This window comes from Rana temporaria, chromosome 9 (genome assembly GCF_905171775.1).
Source record: "Rana temporaria chromosome 9, aRanTem1.1, whole genome shotgun sequence".
NCBI lineage: Eukaryota > Metazoa > Chordata > Amphibia > Anura > Ranidae > Rana > Rana temporaria.
The window spans coordinates 38,974,619-38,997,928 of record NC_053497.1 but is presented as its reverse complement, the minus strand read 5'-3'; the positions used below and the strand labels follow the sequence as shown (position 1 = coordinate 38,997,928).

Below are 23,310 nucleotides of genomic sequence, written 5' to 3'. Positions count from 1 at the left end.
CATTTCCAGCAAGTAGAGAAAATGCCAGATTATCTTGCCAAAAATGCAATGTCCTAATTACTTTTGGTGAGCTGAAAAGAAAGCATACACATTCTTATCTTTCTTGTGAAAACTACTAATCACAGTCAAACCCCAATATCATGGAGGTGAATGTGTTTGACATTCAACCTTGATGACTATGGATCCTTCCATAGTCAGATAAAGTCATAGTGATACAGATAGAGAAATTAGTGTATCTAACTGGGGATATAAGAAGTGTGGACTACCAGGAAAAAAAGATAGAAAGCTGGGAAATAGAAAAATAACGCAGCAGCTATATCTAAGGACTAGTATGCTGTGATATATATAATTTTTGTTTTTGGGTTTAGGTTAGGGTGACCAGATATCCCCAGTTCCAGGTGACATTACTCATTTTTGGGGGTTGTCCCCAGAATAAAATGTCCCTATTTTTTTCCTTGGTTAACATAATGTATCCCTGAGTTCTGTCAAGCTTTAATAATGATGGACAAGGTAATCCCAGATTGCTGCAGGGTAATTCATTTTAGCCACATTTCTCTAATTTACCTGGAGCCGGAGGAGGGAGGGAGGAGTGTGTCTGCTCTCGGCTGTGTCTGGGGTTATTGATGATGTCACATGACAATATCATGTTGTCTACTTGGTCCCTCCCTATTTGGCTTGTGTAGAGCTTTCACAGGGGTAAGGGTATGGATTATTTGCAATCTTGCTAGTTTTTGTGATGGTGACCTGCAGTGCACATCTGGGCCTTTACCTAGTAAGTCAACACTACACTGGAGTACAGGGCCGGGACAAGGGGTTGGGTGCTGTACAGGTGCTACCACTGGGGATGAGGGGAGGGAACTCACCAGCAGACAGTGGACAGTAGAGACTCACCAGCAATACAATGCCATGGTCTGAAGAGTACAATTTAGGGAGGGGAGAATTTGTGCTAGAGGTGGTTTTGGTAATGGAGGGGGTATTGTGTTGGGTAGAGGCCCAAGAGCAAAGACTCAGGCCTTAATAAACCATTCCTCTTTAAGCCCCTCCCACTGTTAGCACATCATTTCAAAGGATAGCAATAGGTTAGCATTAGACAGAAAAACTGAATATCGGGGGCTTGTTTTGGTGAAGTTCAGGATGTTTACAATGTAAGGGAGAATTGTTCATTTTTTAACACCCACCTCAATTAAAACTTTGTTTCAGCTTCTTAATATGCTCCCAACCTTAATGAGCAATGTACCTGGCCCCCACCAGAAAGTTTTTCAAATTTTTGAAAAGATTAAGGAGTTTGTGATAGAAATGGTGGAAACTCACAAGAAGACATTGGATGAGAACTGCCCCCGTGACTTTATAGATTGCTTCCTCATTAAAATGGAAGAGGTGAGTGTGATTTGAAATTCTTGGTCCAGTATCCGATCTCTTTTCTAATGCAAGGAAGGTTTTAACAGGTTATTTAAAGGATCACTAAAGTTTTTTTTTTTTCTTTACCTTACTGCAGTACTGGTTTCATGTCCTCACTGCTCGTTTTTGCTTTGATGTTGCTGTAAAACTGCTCTGATCTCCACACTTCCTGGTTGTCTATTTCCTTATAACCATCATACTGGGAGCTTTTCACGGTGGTCTAAGCTGTCATTATTGTGTGTCTAAAACTTAACAGAACCAATCAGATTCATTTTAAAAACAAAACACTGCCCTGGATTTGTTTGTTTTTTGTTCTGTGGGTCTCTTTACTTCACAGAAATATGAAACCAGTTTAAAAACGAAAGTGAAGCTGTAGGCTAAGGTGACCAGATTTTTAAAATTAAATCCGGGGACATATTTTTTTTTACTAGTAATGGCGGCAATCAGCGACTCTCTGCCCGTCGCCCTCCGCCTCACAGCCGGTCAAGTGTACAGAGGAAAATCACTCCGCCAGGGAAGGCAAGGAGATAATCATAGACTTGAGCCAAGGCAGAAGAACATGCGAGCGGAGCTGAACAGGCATGCACTCAAAACTTAAGAAATATTCCCTCCGTTCCGACCAGCACATGATCATCATAAAGGGGCACAGATAATGGGAAAAAAATACACCCCCTTAAGCTAGTAGGAGATTGGGGGGGTGTAATTCAGAATGATTTTTTTTAATTCTGCACTGACTGTCTTTGAAATTGTCCCAGCCCCTGTTAGAATCCAATCCAGGGACAAAACCGGGGACAGACTTGGTCCGGGGACAGTGTCCTCAATCTGGGGACTGTCCCCTGAAACTGGGGATGTCTGGTCACCCTACTGTAGGCACATTATATGATTGAATTTAATCTATTTGTAATCATTTTTAAAAGGAATCAGTTAACTTTTATGTCTCTATACCCTGTAAACAGTCATTTCAGCAAAAAAAATGTTTTCCTTTAGTGACCCTTTAAGCTTTTAGTGCATGCTTTGTGAGAAGTACTAAAATGCCATTTGATGTCATATTTTACTGTGTATATACAGTGCTTTTGGGGTAGATTCTAGGGTAGTTGGCTGCTTTAAAAGGTACTACTGAATGTGCATTGATTGATTATTAATATGTGAGAGCTTCAGTAAAAGGTTCATGATTAGTTAATTGCCTCTGCCTAATGGCAGCTATCCAAACCACTGGGAAGGGGTGATAAGCTGGAGGGGGAAACAAAAACCAGTATGAGCTAGGATGGGAGCTTGATTCGGGATTAGTGGGGACTTACCTGCATTGTGGTAGCCTTATGTGCGATTTGTTTGCTAACATGACTTTGAAAATATTTTTCAGGAAAAGAACAACCCAAAAACGGAATTTCATAGGAATAATTTACTAGGAACAGTTATTGACCTGTTCTTTGCTGGGACTGAGACTACAAGTGTAACACTGAGATATGGCTTCTTAATACTACTCAAATACCCTGAAATACAAGGTAATGCAATCTTTTCCTACCAAAAAATAAAAAAATATGGTTGATTGCCATGTTTAGACTGAAAAACCTAACTCTGAGGCCTCGTACACATGGTCGGTCCAAACCGATGAAAACGAACTGAAGTTCAGTTTCATCGGTCCAAACCTTTGAACTTCGTTTTTTTTCATCACGTTGTGTGTTTTACGTCACCGCGTTCTGACCTGATCGGTTTTTAAAACGATGGTGTGTACGCACATCAGACCATCAGTCTGCTTCAGCGGTGAACCGATGAAAACGGTCCGTCGGACCATTCTCATCGGATGGACCGACCGTGTGTACGCGGCCTGTAACGCATAAAGAGTGCATAACCTGCCTGCTGAGTAAAGGCATGTGTTTTGCTTGCTTCAGATGAGATTTGCTTTCCTATACAAGCTTATTGCAATGCAAAATCCGCTTAAAGCTTATCAAATTCAGATCTGGAGGAGGTCAACTACAGGTCAATTGCACCTGTCAATACATTTTGATGTCATTGACACAAGTCCAGTACAAATGTGAATTAATTTGTTCACCCAGACATTCCTGGACTGCATCAGTTCACATCACCACCTGTAGTCTTGTGATCCTGGAACACAGCCGCTGGTGATGTTGGAACACACAGCTTTGCTGTAAGTCACACACAGAAAACCTGATAGGAAAATAAAAATAAATATTTACAGCAATTAATAAAAGTCAAACTTGTTTTGAAATGTGATTTTCAAAGGTGTAGCCATAGTCATAGCAGCCTATACAGTGGCCAAGGGTGAAAAGGAGGCCCCACTAAGGAGGTTATCCGATATTTCTATTACAAAATTTCAGACAAGTGTCCCAACTAGAAGTTGCTGGGGGTCCCATCAGAATTTTGCTATGGGACCTCATGAAATTTAGTTACATCCCTATTGGCTGGTGACACTAGACGCAAGAGATGAACTTACACAGCACAGGTTCCTAGGACACTAAGTATTGCCTCTCTTTTGAGCTGTGTGTGCATGTGCTGCAAAAAGTTATAAAAAAGTCAGATTAGGGTAAGCTGAGGGACCTTTCTGGCTTTACCACTGTTGCTCGGTTTAATGGTTAACATTAGTAGATCACTGTTTTCACATTCACCTGGAGCTGTAATGCCGCGTACACACAATCGGATTTCCGATGGAATTTTTTGTCGGAATTCCGATGAAGCTGACTTTTATCAGTCTTGCATACACACTATCAGACTAAATTCCGACCATCCAAAACACGGTGACGTAAAACACCACGATGAGCCAAGAAAAATTAAGTTCAATGCTTCCGAGCATGCGTCGACTTGATTCTGAGCATGCATGGATTTTTCCTCGATGGAGTTCCACACAGACGATCTGAATTTCCTATTGGTTTCCTATTTAAAACATGTTCTATTTTTTTTTACACCGATGGAAAAAAGTCTGATGGGACCCACACACGTTCGTTTGACTTTTTTCATCGGAAAACACAATCGAGTGTACACGGCATAAGAGTCATTCTTCACCTTTCAACAAATTTATAGCTGCTATTAATCTTTCTCAGAAAACACTACCTATAGAAATGTAATAAAACCCCAATACTGTTCCCTATGCTTGTATGGCAGAGGGAGCATGACCCCCTTGGATCCAGCTCTGAAATGTGGCAAAATTAGCTCAGCATGGAAAAAACACTCTACAACTTTATACTGTGACATCATCCTTAGGGGCTCATTCATGTTAGCAGGCTTTGCTGCATTTTTCAGCATGTGACAAAACACAAACATTATTTCCAATAAAGAGGGAAAGAGAATTGGATTGTAGCGGTGCTCGAAACAAATGTTACATATGAACAATATGCATAAAAAATATATATTAATTTTATTAGTACAGACATATACAAAGAGGTTCAATTAAAATTGGTTGTTAGAGCAAATGTTGAAAATGATGGGTCGCTGGTTTCCCAAACTTCAAAAGATGGTGGTCACAGGAGAATGTCCTATGCTTACATGTTTCGCCATTTAGGCTTCCTCAGGGGATTTAATCTGGGACCACCAGTCTGTAACCCAGCTCTTCACCCAGCCAGGACGAGGGGTAAATGCATGAGGTACCCCACGGGGTGAAAAACGGTCCAAGGGTCAGGGTCGAGTGAAAGGGGCCGTGCCAAGCCGCAGGGGGTGTATAGAGACCAGGTATGCTCAGAACTACATAGTAACAAAATCAGGAGGCAACCAGGGAGTATTGTTTTCAAAGTGACATAGCAACAAATCCCATACAGTCCAAAGAGAATCTCTCAGGACACTGAGCACTAAATCCAGAAGGTCCACGGCGTGGTTGCCCCTGTGTTCCAGCTACAATCCCATTCTCTTTCCCTTTATTAACCAATACTGGGATGAGTATACATTATTTCCAAAGTTCAAATATCACTGACATAATAATAAATAAACAATTGCAGATTTAATGACAACTAAAACATTTTTAACTCTTCTCTTTCTGTGTGCTCCAGAGAGGATCCATAAAGAGATTGACAATGTAATAGGCAGTGATCGCTGTCCATCAATGGAGGACAGAAGTAAGATGCCATATACAGATGCCGTCATTCATGAGATCCAGAGATTTGCCGATATTATACCAGCAGGACTGTTCCATGCAGCCAGCAAGGACACCACCTTCAGAGGATATCACATTCCAAAGGTGCTCTTCTCAGAGTATTTAGATAAGCTGAGATGTCTCTGTGTTCTATCTATCTATCTATCTATCTATCTATCTATCTATCTATCTATCTATCGATCTAGTGATTTAATAAGGCCTACGTCTGATAGTAGATGGGTAGGTATCTCTTTGAGAATGACAGGTCAAGAGGCACAATATCTTTTTACCTTCACATGAATCATTCCAGTGTCAGGACCCGGCCTTGACACTTGGCCAGCACTAACAATAGCACACTCAGCACTGTGATGCTGCCCTGTGTTCCATACCAGGGTAAAAGATCAACTGTGCTTAAAGCAAGACTTTCCAACACGTTAGAAAAGCTCCATATGCAATAGTAGGTCACTCTATATAACAGAAGGACTTGTTATTGCCTCCTCACTGTTAAAAAATTAGGTGATAGGGAAATTGCATATTACTGTACTTATTTCCTTATTAATATTGTGGCTCACTAATTAATTCTGATGCCCTGTACACACGAGGGGAATTTCCGTCGGAAAAAAGTTAGATGGCTTTTCCGATGGAATTCCGCTCAAGCTTGGCTTGCATACACACGGTCGCACAGAAGTTCTCTGAACTTTAAAGCATTAAGAACACGGTGACGTACAACACTACGATGCAGCGAGAAAAAGAAGTTCAATGCTTCCGAGTATGCGTCAAATTGTTTCTGAGCATGCATGTTTTTTCTCCCGTCGGAATTCTATACAGACAAACAGATTTTTCGATAGGAATTTTTTTCCATCGGAAAAATTGAGAACCTGCTCTCAAACTTTTGCTGGCGAAAATTCCGACAGGAAAAGTCTGATGGAGCATACACACGGTCTGAATTTACGATGAAAATCTCACATCAGACTTTTGCTGGCGGAAATTCCGCTCGTGTGTATGGGGCATAAGTCTCCAAATCTTGGTCAAGGAGGCCATATAAGGACTTAAGCATGGCTTTTCCTTATACCAAAGGAGTTTTAACTGACCAGAATGTGGCCGAGCCCACTTTCCTTTTTACGATTGGTAATTTCCTTACATTTAGGTTCTGTATTACCACAGCCAAAACATGTAAGTAAGACCTCAGTCTCATAACAGAGTTGCCATAGACCTATAAGGTCAGCTCCTGCAACCAGTTAGGTTTTTTTTTTTAAACATTTAAACATTTTGTGAACAGATGGGGGACATAAGCAAAGCTGTCAGACTGCTTTCATTGCATATCTTTCTTTTAAGGCCCCTATTTACACCTAAATGATTTTCTGCTTAAAGCTTGTAGCTCTAAAACGCTCATCAAGCCAATTCCAATTCATTATAATGGCATATGAGCGTTTTGTTGCCTGTAGCAAAATGTCCGTCTCTCATATGTTGTGCAAGTCTAAGTTGGAAATAAATTCAGCAACTCAGATGTGCTCTTTACCCAAATTAATTTACCCAGTAAGTTACAAAAGCTGACTTCTGGCATAAGATGGTTGTGGTCTTCACTCTTTATGTAACATAACTTCCATATTTGGAAAGTAGTATTATTCCTTATGAAGCTAAAACCTTAGGTAGAGTATGCAAATATTAGAACTTCTACCATTTTTTTTTCTTTTATTGCTGTCTATGTTATTAATTGTCACTGGGTTAGGAAAACGGAAAATCTTCTGATGTGAGAACTATCTAATAGAAGATTAATTTGGAGAGATCTCTGGGCAGATAAAAGGAAGGAGCCATGTAATAGGGCAGTGATGGCGAACCTTGGCACCCCAGATGTTTTGGAACTACATTACCCATGATGCTCAACTGCACTACAGTGTGCATGAGCATCATGGGAAATGTAGTTCCAAAACATCTGGGGTGCCAAGGTTCGCCATCACTGTAATAGGGTGTTAGAGGATGTCTGTTGCAGTTCCTTCAGGAACCACTGTATGTCCCTGTTCTTCTCCGGTTTTGCTCTTGTTGAATCCTGTATTCCTTTTACAGTATGTAGTCCTGCTCATGGATTGCTAAGGACCTTTTGTTTCCATCACCATAGCTGTGCAAGGGATATATAATTAGGTGGTGGGAAAAGTAAGAAAAAGCAATGAGTGGAGACCAAAGTCAGAGGAACTGCTTTTTCCACCAAAGATATAGACTAGAGACTGAGCAAGTTGTGGGTTCTGTGCCTTTCCTCCTGGTGCTAGGGGCTGGCCCCATCGAAAATAAGTACCAGATTGAGAATTTCTGTGTTGTTATTGGAGCGGTTTTACCCTGTACTGTTGAGACAATATGTAATACTGTATGCTTTACTGTTAGAAATACTCTTTGATAATGTACTTGTTAAATCTTAAAGTAAATGTCCTTTTCTTCAAATGAGTATGCTGTATTGGTGTCCTATTCTTTCTAAGAAGTTAATGGTGTAGCCAATAACTTGAAGAAATTGAGATTTAGCATCTGATTTGGTCAGCAGTGAGTGGTGATTTAGTAATGAAGGGTCCATCAATGGTAATGGCCAAGAAGGTTCTCCTGGGCACATGGGCCCACCATCTTGATTACCCTTGTCTCAGGAGCCTTAGGTGCTGGATAGGATTTCTATATGGACTACACCTGAAACCACTGAGTTGACAAGGCCTCATGAAACAAAGTGAATTTGTGACTCCTGATAAAGCATAGTATTGATCTAGCGTGGAACCTGATTTTGTGAAGAGAAAGAAGGACATATTTGGAGTCTCAGCTCACTGCCCCTGTAGCTCTCCACAATAGACTGCAGTCTGCATTCCTTTTAGGTTTTACAATACTTACTATTAGTAAATAAATAATTTACTGTTAAAGTAAGTTTTTGTAGCTCTTTAATACTACTTTCTTTTTGCCTGAAACTGCTTCTCATTAACCAATTAATTTTTTTTTTTTTTTTATTAGGGAACTTTGGTGCTTCCAATCCTGACTTCAGTATTAAAGGACCCCAAACAGTTCAAAAACCCTTACAAATTTGACCCTGGACATTTCCTTAATGAGAATGGCACCTTTAGGAAGAGTGATGCCTTTATGCCATTTTCAGCAGGTACCAGCAAGTATAGATAATCATTTTTAGATATAGTGGGTTCCTAATATAAACAATGGTTGTGTTCCATCCAGAATACAGCCCCAGTTTACAAACCTCATCAGAATAAGAATCTTTATATGCAGAAAATGACAGTTATTTTAAGTTCACTCGTTTGGGAGCTGATCATTACAGTCACTTGGTTAAAATAAAGATCTTCATCCTTGAAGCTTTATGAATTGAGCTTCTTGTGCACTTTTCTAACTTAAAAAAAAAAAAAAGAATCGTGTCCATAGAAAAGAACAGTATATGCAATGTGTATACTTTTACGTATTTAAAGCTAATTTCAAAAATCAACTGACAATCAAATTTATGATAAAATTACAGATACAAAAATAACTGCCGCCACAGGTGTAAATAACATGCCAAATATTTTTTTTTCTGGTTTAAATAAAGTGATAGGATGTTAAGTTTTTATTGTTGTTTGTGACTAAACTGGGATCCACTCTCCTTATTTGTCCTAGTATCTACTATCAATTAAAAAAGAGATGAGAAATCCCAAATTATTAAGAGAGTCAAGATGGGAATGCCTCTCCCTTTGGAGATATTTCCTCTCATTTATTGTTGTATCTCCAGGGCAATCTTGTAAATGGACATCTAAAACAAAAACAAAGTAGCAAAAAGTAAAGACTAATATGGGTGTCAACCCCTCCCTACGTTCTCCAAAATGCAGCAAATGTGGTGCTAACTAACACATTATGACATACTTACCCTAAAATGAAGCCCTCCAGTGGTGCGCGCTACTCGAGTATGCCATCCATTCCGAGCGCATGTAGGGGGGTGCAGTAATAATTTGCACACAGTCAGGTGCAATAGAAATCTCATATTGAAGTAATGCAGCAACAATTTACAACAAAACCGGTGAAAAGGCTGCCGTACTGAGTACACTCACAGTTTCCAGCAATATGAAGAGAGCAGGGTTCAGCCAGACTGACAGTGTCTGTTAGGGGGGGGGGGGAGAATGCAGCCTAGCTGTCTTGTGCCCAAGCGGGAAGATTTCCAGAGGAGCTGCAACCTTTCTCTTTCCCTCCTCGCCAGCCACCTTTCCCTACTGTTGCTAACAGTTGGAGTACCTATCCCTACACTACCCACTCGCATAAAGCATGCCAAGCATGGGAGCCACAGCCTTAAATAGGCTCTGCCTGACTCAAGATGGCTGTTGGGTTTACATGGGGTGACATCATTCAATATGATAAATTCCCAAGTGACCCAGGAAATCATGGAGAAACCCTGTTGCTCTTGACTTCCTCTCCAACAACAGTGCCGCTGTGCAATAGTGCCACCTGCAATGGAGGTAATACACGCAGCGCACATGCATTTTTTTACATCACTGTATTTACAGGTAAGCCTTATTATAGGCTTACCTGCAGGTACACGTTATAAAGTGAAGTTTACTACTGCTTTAAATTGGGCAAACTTTAAAATTAGGTGTGAAGGTCATTGTTATTTACACACTCTGCATTTACAACATACACTGGCCTTTCCATGAAACGTTACCCTTTGAATAATGCCTAATCCAGGGCTGGAATAACAATTGAGCAAAATAAGCTTGTGCTTCGGGCACCACAGAGTTTTTTACTCTTTAAAGACAAGTGCACTTTAAAACAAAGCATTGCAGCCCTATAGACTTCTATGCGGCTCGTCTTCCTTTGTCTTCAGACCAAAAGTTTACCGCTCTCCTTCCCTGATCTATGGACTACAGTAGAAGGGGCTGAGTTTCCCCTCTAACGTCAGCTGGGCACCGCACTTCGGTGATGTGAACAAAGGCATTTAGCTGCCCGAATTAAAAAAAAAAAAATGAAATTACTAACTTATTACAGGCTAAATAGTGACAGGAGGGGAGGGAAGAGAAAAGGAGGAGATGGCTCACTACACACACTCCTGAGCTGACAGGGAGAGAGGTATGTGGAGAAGGGGAGAGAAGAGAGCAGCGTCATGATGAAGGCACGTAACATAAACATGGTATCATGGATCAGCAGTCGTGACTACCGGGGTCAGCACACAAAGGTCACAGGAACAGGCAGGGTCAACCAGGTATATTACAACATAGAAAGGGACAACTGACACTGCAGAAGCACAATGCGGTTTAACATGCTTTAAAGGAACAGGAAATTTTTATTTATTTTTAGGGTTACAACCACTTTAATGTACCTCAACATTAATCTTGCAGGAAACAAAAAACGTTCTCTATATTCCCAAACTCACAGTCACAATAAAATAAAAAAATATGGCTGCGCGGGGCTCTGCCCACCCCGCTGCATCATTCATTCACAGAGTTCTTTGCAGCTGTTGGCTTGTAGTTCTTAATGAACTACCAGTGTGCTGTTGAGCACTCTAGGTAGTTCATTGGTTTTGCCCGTGATTGTGTAACTGCCTGCCCGTACGAGGTACGAGCAGACAGCTTACACTGACAGTCTGCAGGAGTCCTGCATTGCTCCTGCATTGCTCCTGCTATCTGCTGATCTCAGGTGCAATGCTTCCCAGGTTCCTAGTAAAACAAAATGATAAACACACATGAACTTATCCTTTAAATTAGACAAGCCCTTGCACATATTAGCTGATGGTAGGTCTAAAGGAGACTGTACAATCAGATTATACAGTGTATATTAAAGGAAGAAGTAGAAAAGTGGTTGTAAATAAAAAAAAATTAAAAAAAATGATATAGCGATGAGAGAGGTGTAGTCTAGAGTGGTAAAACGTGCCCTGGTCTGTAATGCAGTAAGGCAGTGCATGATGGGTTATGACGTTCCCTGGGTGACCACATGATGATACAAGAAGTGATTGACTGAAGCCTTGTACACACGACCGAGGAACTCGACGGGCAAAACACATCGTTTTCCTCGTCAAGTTCCTTGTTAGGTTGTCGAGGAACTCGACAAGGCAAGTTTCTCCATTCCCGTCGAGGAAAAAGAAGACATGCTCTCTTTTTGGCTCGACGGGATACTCGACAGTTTCCTCGTCAAAAAATGTACACACGACCGGTTTCCTCGGCAAAAAAAAAAATCCCAGCAAGTTTCTTGCTGGTTTTTGCCGAGAAACTTGTGTGTACGAGGCCTAAGATGTATTTTACATTTTGAACAGGGAGGTGCAAATTCAAAGCTGCCATGGACTATGTATGTGACAGATTGTCACATAGGGATGGCTTGGGTAGAGAGAATATTAGAAAGGTTTCTATTTATTATAAACAGTGAAATTCGAACTGAAAGGGTCAACATAGCATTTAATCTGGCCCTGGCCTAAGCCTAAACTTTTAGTAATATATTTTTTTTCTCTTCCAGGAAAACGTATGTGTATGGGGGAGGGTCTGGCACGCATGGAACTCTTCCTCTTTTTTACAACCATTCTGCAAAGATTTACTCTGAAACCCACCGTGGACAGAAAGTACATAGATATTACACCAGAGTGCAACGGCAATGCTTCAACACCTTGCGAATATGAGATGTTGGCTGTACCTCGCTGAGGGACCATTGTATATTCTGATGTTATTTCATATCTTGTTCATATTTTAAGAGCATCTATCACTTTACAATTTAAAGGGGTTGTAAAGGTTCATTTTTTATTTTCTAAATAGGTTCCTTTAAGCTAGTGCATTGTTGGATCACTTACCTTTTCCTTCGATTTCCCTTCTAAATGTTTTTTCTTTATGTTTGTTTTCTTTATCTGAATTTATCACTTCCTGTTCCACCTCAGGAAGCTGTTCTGACTGACTTTCCACCGCTCGAATGATGGTGAAAAGCTTACTGTGGAGAAACAGAAAGTGAGAAATTCAGACAAAGAAAAAAAACATTTAAGCCCTGTACACACTATCGGTTTGTCTGATGAAAATGGACCGTTTTCACCGATCGTGTGTGGGCCCCAACGTTTTTTTTCCCATCTGTGAAAAAAAATAGAACCTGTTTTACATTTTCCTATGGATAAAAAACGATAGAAAAAAACGATCGTCTGTGGGGAAGTCCATCGGTCAAAGATCCACGCATGCTCAGAATCAAGTCAGCGCATGCTCGGAAGCATTGAACTTCATTTTTATCAGCACGTCGTAGTGTTTTACGTCACAGCGTTGGACACAGCCGGATTTTTGACTGATGGTGTGTAGGCAAGACTGATGAAAGTCAGCTTCATCGCATATCCGACGAAAAAATCCATCGGATTAGATTCCATCAGATATTCGATCGTGTGTACAGGGCATTAGAAGGGAAATCGATGGAAAAGGTAAGTGAACAACGCACTAGCTCAAAGGAAGCTATTTAGAAAATAAAAAACAAACCTTTACAACCCCTTTAATAATGCAATATCTTGTGGACTTTGATTGTTCTGTTTATAAAGTTGTATAAACAAAAAGTGCCTGAGTGCTAGCACCTGCTCCTAAATTTATTTCAAACCAGGGACATCATTTACTGGAATCTGTTCACTCCATGATTGTGTGAGATACCTCTCAGGGCGCATTATTTTTATTGTAGCCTCGACTAAGTCCGGGAATGTCATGTGAATAGTTCTGTGTAATACAATATGTAAAATACAGAATTTTAAATAAAGTACATGTTAAAACACACTGACCTTTTTTATTTGAAAAGTCTTGGAGCAGTGAAATTTATGAAGGATTTCCTAACTGCTACATGAACACATGGCAGGCTGCGGATTGCATGTTAAAGAGAAAAATGATTTTTATAAGCCAGAGTTTTTCAACTAGGGTGCCGCAAAGAGTACTCAGGGGTGCTGCTGCAGAAAACATATAGCCTTTAACTACCAGATCATGAAAGGGTTAATGTCTGTGTACAGAGAGGAGGCCGAAAGCTCACCCTCACCTCCTCCTGACTCTCTCCTCCTCTACTCTGATATCTGTACTCTTGCTGGCAAAACTGAAAGCTGTGCAAACTGCCCGCCTACATCCTGCCAACCGATGATGTCATTGGTTGCTAAGGACAGTTCAGGCGGCTTGCACAGCTTTCAGCAAGACTTCAGATAACAGTGTAAAGGAGGTGAGAGGTGAGCTCTCTCCCTCCTCTCTGTACACAGACGTTAACAAAATAACCCTTTTCATGACCTGACTGTAAAGGGCTAGATTACCTCCCTCTATCTTTGTGCTAGCAGGGGAAATGGGGTGGCCGGGGTGGATCCAGAGTCTAATCTCAGGAGGGGCACTGCCAAAAAATTTGCAGGAAATGTGTAGGGGAAATGGCTGATGTTAGCGCTTTACTCATCACGGCACCATGGTTAATATGGTGTCAGGATGATTGAAGCACATTATTTCTATTATTACATTGTAATATAAAATGAAAAAGTTCAACTCATCATAATGCAGAATCAGTGGGCCCTCAGACTGGTGTGCTCCAGGATTTTGCGCAATTCTAAACGGTGCCTTGACTGTAAAAGGGGTGGAAAACACTGTTATGTAAGGAGCCTTTTCTAGGTTGCAGTTTGACAGGGAACAACACCATTCATTTATTTTTTCTTCAAGAAATTAAATCGACAGTGTAATATTTAAAAAAAAGAAAACCAAAACATTGGTCCAGATCCTCAAAAAACGGGCTTAACTTAAATATTCCGATTTAAGTTACACCGCCACAAAATTTCTACCTAAGTGCCCGATCCACAAAGCACTTACCTAGAAATTTTGAGTGGAGTAACTTAAATCGGGCCGGCGCAAGGCGTTCCTCATCATCAGGGGGTGAATCCCATTTAAATGAGGCGCGCTCCCGCGCCGGCCGTACTGCGCATGCTCGTGACGTCATTTTCCCGACGGGCATAGCGCGAAATTACGTTACGTCGGGCTTTGTGGATCGCGACGGGTCAATAAAGTTGCGTCGGGAAAAAAAAAAATCGAAAAAAAAGCGCGGCGCGAGGAAGAAGGGTCTGCTTTTACATGGTGTAAACAGTTTACACTTTGTAAAAGCAGCCCTAATTTTGCACTTGCAAACTAAAACTTACGGCGACAAAACGAAGCATAATAGCTTCGTGGATCGCCGTAAGTCCTAATTTGCATACCCGAAGCAGCATTTCGACGCGAAATGCCCCCAGCGGCGGATGCGGTACTGCATCCTAAGATCCGGCAGTGTAATTCAATTACACATGCCGGATCTTCGTCCTAACTATGGAAAACTGATTCTGTGGATCAGTTCCATAGTTAGGACAAGGGATACGATGGAGTAACAGCAGTTACTCCGTCGTATCTCTTTTGAGGATCTGGCCCATTGTACTTAGTCTAGGCAAGCTATGTAAGCAGCTTTTATTAGGCTGCAGTTTGAAGGGGAGACACCAGGCAGCTTTTAATCTAGAAAAAGAAATAGAGTGTATTTATTCACAGAACAAAGGCAGAAATATTGTACCAACTTTAAGTGGAACTACACTTCATCTGAGCACTACAAACCAAAAATGCTATTTGATTTGTTTTTACTATTTAAAGCAACTCTCCCATTCATGTCCCCATGCTTTATTTTGTTGAGAAATCACTTTGAAAAACATCCCCTAGCATTTCTGCCTGTGGCCATCTTGAGTAAAGGGCAGATGATTCATGTAGCACTTACTTCCTGGAATCCAACTGCCCTTAGCTCAGGCATGCAAGCAGGAGAGAGTGTGCTTAGCCAAGAAGCCCCTCCTCCTCTACTGAAGACTCCTGGAATGTATGACATCATTTGCCTAGGCATGGAAACCAGGAAGTAACTGAAGAAATATAAAAAAAAAAAAGTTAAAACAATCAAATTGAATATACTTTCCTATCAATTTACTAATGCTAGCAGCATAAGGATTAAACATAGTCAATGTTGATTAAAATAGTTGCTTTAGTGCATTGTATACAAGCATTTCCAATTTCACAAAGAAACACCAGGTCACTTTTAATCAATAAATCTAATGACCTGTACACACGATCGGTCCATCCGATGAAAACGGACTGATGGATTTTTTCATCAGTTATCCGATGAAGCTGACTGATGATCAGTCGTGCCTACACACCATCGGTTAAAAAGTGATCGTGTCAGAATGCGGTCACGTAAACCACGTACGACGGCACTATAAAGGGGAAGTTCAAATCCAATGGCGCCACCCTTGGGGCTGCTTTAGCTGATTTTGTGTTAGTAAAAGACGATTCACGCTTTTCTGTCTGTTACAGCGTGATGAATGTGCTTACTCCATAACGAACGCTAGTTTTACCAGAATGAGCGCTCCCGTCCCCTAATTTAGTCTGAGCATGTGTGGATTTTTAACCGATGGACGTGCCTACAGACAATCGTTTTTTTCCTATCTGTTAGTTAACCATCAGATAATTTTAAAACAAGTTCCTAGTTTTTTAACCGATGGATAAAAAACCGATGGGGCCCACACACGATCGGTTAGTCTGCTTCATCACGGTTTAACGGTTTCATCAGACAAACTGATCGTGTGTACGCGGCATAACTCATAGTGTACTGTTTCACAGAAAAATTGCAGAAATATTGTAATTACTCTATGCTCAGTATTTAAGCACTTTTAGTAGGTCTCAGTTTCACAGGGAGACACTAAGCAGATTGTAAAAGAGAAGTATGGGAGTCGAGTTTGTCCCAGAATCGTACTTACCTAGGTGGATGCAGTATTGGTGTGATGCTGCATCTGTCCCCTGATGCCTGATCGGTGTCCCTTATCATTATTACATGTGTAGTTGTTGCCCCTAAATAACCTGAAGGTGCCCCTTGGATTTTGTGCCTCTCTACGGTATGTGGCTATGCTGTGAGAAAGTCTCACACTTGTGGTATCACCATATTCGGAAGCAGTAGCAGAGTGTTTTTTTTGGTGCGTGATTCTAAATATGTCTATGCTGTGTGTGAGAAATAGCTTGTTAAAATTACAACTTTGTGAAAGAAAATTATTTTTGAAATTTTCTAAAAAATGTGACAAAATATTACAACTTCAAAAAACTTGTCATGCCTCTTACTAAATACCTTGAACTGTCTACTTAAAGCGGTGGTTCCCCCGAATTACGTATTTTTTTTTAAAAGCCTTTCACCTGCTTTTGCTAGATGCAATAGTCTACTCACCTGTCCTGCTGTTGTATGTGGCTGCCTAACGATTTGCCATAAAAAGATATTTTATATAAATTATAGATGGACGTTTCCATCTTATGTCCTGGCAGTGTGAAGCCCCACAGGACTTTCTTCCGGGATGCGGTGAATGCTGTAGTCCCAGCATTCACCACTGTATCCCGCGCATGTGCAGTGTTGACGGCGAGCCGCGCCGTCAACACTGCTCAGTTGCCATCGCAACGGCCGGCGTCATAATGACCCGCCCCGTTGTGCTGCTGACACAATTGAGCTAATAATTTCTCTCAGCGATAGCTCAGAACTACCTGCTGCAGAGTCATGTGACATGGAAAATCACACGAGATTTGCCATGCTGGAGCCAAAAGATTTCTCATCCTCTGCAGTGTCACGAGACCCTGCACAGTAATCCCAGGAAACAATGCGGCGACGAAGGGACACGCCCACTCCCGCGGGATACCAACCAGGAAGTGGCAGCTGACAGTCAGATCAAAGGTATGGAATCGTTTTTATATTTTTTAACTAACGAGTTGTGCAAAAACGGCCTGAGCCTGGGTGTTTGAGCTGATGTTGTATATTAGGGTGAACCACCGCTTTAACAAAAGGGGTCCGGGGGGGGGGGGGCATGTGTACTGTCCTGACACATCTCCATCCCTAACAATAGCAAATACTGTATATAGAAGTCGCTCTGGAACTTTAGATGAGGAGAGCACAGTTTAGCCACTAAGTAACAAGAGTAAATGCAGTAAAAATATTTATTGAAAGATAATATACATACATGTGTGATGTAAACAATTAACATTAATGCATGAATGTCATACAAGAGGCACAGGCATAAAAAGACCAGATGTGTTTCTGTGAGACTGTTGCTCACTTCCTCAGGGGTAGATGCAGGTTTGATGTATCTAAAAGAGCAAAAAAAATGGAATCCAGCAATTGGTACTCTGTCTGTATCAATTGGTGAGTATGTTTTTTTTACCCCTGGCCCCTCTCACCAGTCGCCTCAAACATTCATCTCTATGTCACATATATATTTTTCTGCTCTTTTAGATACATCAAACCCTGAGGAAACGAGCTACAGTCTTGCAGAAATGCATCTACCGCTGAGGAAACGAATTACAGTCTTGCAGAAACGCGTCAATTCTTTTGACGCCTGTGCATACTGTATGACATTTATGCATTAATGTTAATTTTACTATGTGCAATCTTGTTGGCTCAGCAATTGTTTACATCGCCCATGTATGTTTACTATCTTTTAATAAATATTATTAATGCATTTATTCAGTGGCTAAACTGTGCTCACCTCATCTAAAGTCCCAGGGAGACTTCTTGTATATATTTGCTATAACTTTGGGATAGACTAAATAATATACACTGAATTGTTTTATTTTTTACAGAAGAAATGTAGCAGAATACATTTTGGCCTAAATTTGGAGTAAAGATTACTTATTTGCAAAATTGTATAACCAAAAATGGCTTTTTTTTTCAAAATCTTCAATATTTTGTGTTAATATAGCAAAAAATAAACTCAAAATACCATCAAAAGAAAGCTCTATTTGTGTGAAAAAAATATATAAATGTCATTTGGGTACAGTGTTGCATGACCAAGCAACTGCACAATAGCACGGTTGGTTTATTTTTGTCAGAATTTTTTGGAAACTAAAGAAACATACAGTTGTGCTTATAAGTTTACATACCCTGGCAGAATGTATGTTTTGTTGGCCATTTTTCAGAGAATATGAATGATAACACAAAAACTAGACATGTGCGATTCTGTTCATAAAACAAATGGATATTTGTACAAATTTTTTAGTATTTGTACATTCGGATCAATTCGAACATCTGAATAGCTGAGAGTACTAAAATACGAAAATTACGGAATTATGAATAAGCAAAATAACGAACAAGCGAAAATACGAACGTACGATTGGACAAACTTACTAAAATACGAAACACCGAAACAGCAAAAGAACGAAAATGACATCTATAACAAACTATTTGCATTCCGTATTTTAAATCCTTTGTCTGTCCGTAATTTCGTATATTCATATTTTCATTCGTATGTTCGTATTTTCATTTGTGTGTTTTGTAAATCCATTTCTTTGTCTGTTCGGAAATTTGTGTACTCGTATCGTTCTTTCGAATGGGCACTGGGCAGTGTAGTTAGTGAGTGATTAGTTAATATCTTAGCCAATCAGCTTATCTCTTTTGTGCTGAGTCCCATTGGACAGTGTAAAGCCTCGTACACACGATCGGACTTCAAACAAACTTTTCTGTGGATTTTTGTCCGAAGGGAGTTGGCCGCACTTTTGTTGCCAAAAAGTTTGTCCGTTTGCAAAGCGAACTTTTGTCCGATGAAAACCGAAAAAGTACACACGGTCGGATTTTTTGAAAAACTTGCTGATTTTAAAGTGTGTTGGCAAAAAGGTCCGACCGTGTGTACGGGGCTTAAAGGGTCACTAAAGGAATTTTTTTTTTTAGCTAAATAGCTTCCTTTACCTTGCTGCAGTCCTGGTTTCATGTCCTCATTGTTCGTTTTTGCTTTCATGTTGCTGTAAATCCTCTCTGTTTTGGACACTTCCTGGTTGCCTGTTTCCTGATAACCACAGTGCTGGGAGATTTCTCACGGTGGTCACTAATGTGATTATTGTGTGTAAAACGAAACTGGATTGGTGCTGAGGAGTTTTAGACAAAGTATCACTGATCTCTATTGGCTGACTGCCCTCTAGTGGCTCTCTGTACATCAGAGAACCAGCAAACAACAGCAAAAACGAAACTACACTGCAGGCACATTATATGATTGTTTTTTTATCAATTTTTAATCATTTTTAAAAGGAATCAGTTAACTATTATGTCTCTATGCCCTGTAAACAGTCATTTCAGCAAAAAAAATTTTTTCCTTTAGTGACCCTTTAAGAGAAATTCTATCTTAATATTACAAAATTACGAATTTGAATCAACGAAAATAAATTAGACAGAATTACGAATCATTCAGTATAAACGAAAATAAAACTGTTACGAAAATACGAACGGGTCCGAATAGGAAAACTTGAAAAATGACATTTTTTGTTGTGCACATGTCTAACAAAAACTTTTCTTTCACTCATCGTTAGTGTTTGGCTGAAGCCAATTATATCAATTAACTGTGTTTACTCTTTTTAAATCATAATGACAACAGAAACTACCCAAATGACCCTGATCAAAAGGCTGATGAATGCAAATGTTCCTCCAGTATTATTTTGATAACATACTGCATTCATCTTGCCATCAATTTTGACCAAATTTCCTGTGCCTTTGTAGCTCACACATCACCAAAACATCAGCGTTCCACCTCCGTGTTTCACAGTAGGAATGGTGTAGTCAGCAGTATGTAGTGACATCTAGCCAGGGTCAGCAAAGCACAGGAGGAGCAGGCAGAGACAAGGTCTATCTTGTGATCATTGCCATGCAGACCAGCAGATAGAAGCAGGTCAGGTTAACAGGTCAACGTCAGTAACAGGTCACAAATTAGGTCAGCAAAGGAACACATAAGGACCACCATTTAGAAAGGTAGCCAAGGAGTGCTGGGCCTTAAATAGCCTGCTTGCTATCAGTGCGAAGGTTGATTGTGCATCTGACCACACATTCACTTAAACAGAGGTGTGCAGGGAACATGAAAAATCTGACAAAGGTTTAAAAGTAAAATAATTATTTATTTGTAATATATATATATTAATCCCTTGCTACACAATATTGATGTGAAGCTTTTGACAAAAAAAGATTATGGTATCAGTTCCACCTTTGCTCTAAATTCATACTTACAATGTGTTGCCTTCCTTGTACTGAGCTGACCTGTGATTGTCAATATTGGCTCTGTGGTCAGCCAAATTTCAAGAACAGGTGCACCCTGTTCTTGTTTTTTTCATGATGTGCTTTTTCATAAATTATTATTAAAGGGGTTGTAAAGGTTTGTTTTTTATTTTCTAAATCGGTTCCTTTAAGCTAGTGCATTGTTGGTTCACTTACCTTTTCCTTCGATTTCCCTTCTAAATGTTTTTTTCTTTGTCTGAATTTCTCACTTCCTGTTCCTCCTCAGTAAGCTTGCCCCCATCATCCGAGCCGTTCTGGCTGGGGGTTAGTCAGCGTGCTCACCCCCTCCCTTGGGACTACATCCCTGCGGGGAGACACTGTGTTCACAATGTCTCCCTGCAGTGATGTAGTCCCAAGGGAGGGGTCGAGCATGCTGACTAACCCCGTAGCCAGAACAGCTCAGACAAAAAAAAAAACATTTAGAAGAGAAATTGAAGGAAAAGGCAAGTGAACAATGCACTAGCTTAAAGGAACCTATTTAGAAGATAAGAAACAAACCTTTACAACCCCTTTAAAGTAATTGTGAACTGACCCATGGTTTTCCAGTGTATTTAGGAATCTTAAAAAATAGACTTTTAGACATATTCCTACAAACGTGCTGTCAAATTTGTATACATATTTGTTTCAGGATAAAAAATGTACAGAATCAGTTTTTGACTAATTGATTTGTTAATTCTGTCCCCTTAGTGAAATTCCTTCCCTTTAAAAACATGGGCTGCTTGACATGGCTTTAGGAAGAGTGGAGCTTTCTAGAGCCCACTCTACTGAGGAAATAGAATCTTCATGTTTGATTATGGTGTAGGCGAGAGTGGGGCTGGGTGGTGGGCATTCAAAGGAAAGGGGACAACACACAGAGGATTAAGATTGCCACGTGGGGTCCCCCTACTACCCTGTCCATACCTGCCACTGAGTGGGGCATATTTTTCCAATTTACGCCACCTGTAGGAAAGAGTGGGGCTGGGTGGTGGACACCCAATGAGGAAGGATCGACACACGGAGGTCCAAGATGGCAAAGAAGTGTATATTTGAGAATGTTCCAACAACACCATAACAGAGTCTATACAGCAGTAACAAACTGGTAGAGGCACTCACAGATAACTATGCAGCCCTTGTGGAGAATGATGCTCAGATGCTGACATCACCTGGGGGTGGCCAGCAGGCGAGGATGCAACAAGGCACTGTTAGTGGAAAGGCTCCACACAGCAGCACTAAAAAAGACTAGACTATCTAGACTATCTAGCGGTTTCCTGTCCCTCACCTAACCACATGCGAAATTCACACCAACAGCAGTGAGGCAGTGCTTTTAATAGCACTGCCCTCACTAAAGATGGCAGAGGAGGTCAGCTGCTCACCTAATAACACATACAGAGGCCTAAGAGGAACATAGTCTTCCATCCTTTTTCGGCAATACTTCTTCTCTTTTCCTTCTTTTTCCTTTCTCTCTTTCTTTTTTTCTCTTGCATCCCAACCCTCTCCCACCCCCACCCCTTTCCCAAAAAAATAAATAAATAAATAAATAAATTAAAAGACGGGGAAAAAAAAAAAAATCTTCTGGCTATTCCCCGCTCCCCCTACCCAACCCCTCCCTGTACCTCTCATATGGGGCCCACATCGATTGATATCTCTCATCTTGATCGTTCAGTGTCAAAATTAGGTTTTCCATTTGTTGGATTTCTGCCACTTTTGCGAGCCATTGTGCTCTTGATGGAGACATCTCCTGCTTCCACAAGACTGGGATACACGCTCTTGCAGCTGTGATAAGGTGTCTTAACAGCGAGTTTTGATATTTTTTCATTGTTATTGGAATATCTAATAATAAAACCGCCGATGGTCTATCCGCCAGATTAAATCCTGTAATTTTATCAATTATTTCTATTACCATTTGCCAGAATTCCTGTATTTTTCTACACTCCCACCAGATATGCACTAGTGTCCCTTCCGCTTCCTTACATCTCCAGCAGACTTCTGACGTCTCTGGGTATATTTGATGTAGCACCGCTGGTGTTCTGTACCATCTTGTTAATATTTTGTAGCCTCCCTCCTCGTATTTACTTGCTACTGATGCTTTATGCGTGAATCTCAAGATCTTATCTTTTTGTTCTTGTGTGAATGTTAATTTCAGGTCTCTCTCCCATTCTTGTATGAACTTAAATTCTTGTGGTATATCTAGATTTACTAACATTGCGTAAAAATGGGACAGAGAGTGTCTTATTGACTTCCCTTCTAGGCATGTCTGCTCGAATTTGGATGGGTTCCTGACTATCGTGTAAGTCCCTGCCTTTGTTCGAAGAAATGCTTCTAATTGCATCACCCTCAGAAAATCTAGTTCCTGCATCCCTTCTCTTTCCATCTCTCCCCTCGTCATTAATCGGTTATCTTTTTAGAAGTGGGTCACCCTATATATACCCCTCTGTCGCAGGGCCTTAAACTTTGGGTCTGTCAATCCCATTTGAAAAGCATTAGTTCCCAGGATCGGTGCGAGTGGGCTTGGATCCTCAGACAGTTTCGTTTTTGCAAAAATCTTTTTGATAATTCGTATAGTCGCTCCTATGGTGGGGTGTTTTTTTACTTCTGGTGTTATTTCCCTATCTGGGGTCCATGCCAGTCCTTCTAATGGTACTTCTACCGTAGCTTGTTCCATTTTTATCCACGGCTTTTCATTCCACCCACACCAATCCACTACTTTGGCTATATGTGCTGCCTCCTGGTATTTTATCAGATCTGGAAATCCAATCCCCCCTTTCCCCTTGGGTAAAGATAGAATGGTCCTGCTTATCCTTGCTGGTTTCCCTGCCCATATAAATTTCAAGAATCTTGAT

At 40.6% G+C, this 23,310-nt stretch overlaps 1 protein-coding gene across 1 annotated transcript in view; it reads left to right on the top strand.

The window, feature by feature from the left end:
* The window catches only part of LOC120913352 (cytochrome P450 2H2-like), a 41,838-nt gene extending 29,619 nt beyond the window's left edge, over positions 1-12,219 (top strand). The window contains exons 5-9 of the mRNA XM_040323228.1: positions 1,201-1,377; positions 2,759-2,900; positions 5,394-5,581; positions 8,456-8,597; positions 11,915-12,219. Of these exons, the coding sequence (XP_040179162.1) occupies positions 1,201-1,377; positions 2,759-2,900; positions 5,394-5,581; positions 8,456-8,597; positions 11,915-12,096 (831 nt within the window). The 3' untranslated portion in view covers positions 12,097-12,219. The remainder of the gene's footprint in view (positions 1-1,200; positions 1,378-2,758; positions 2,901-5,393; positions 5,582-8,455; positions 8,598-11,914) is intronic.
* The last annotated feature ends 11,091 nt before the right edge of the window (positions 12,220-23,310 follow it).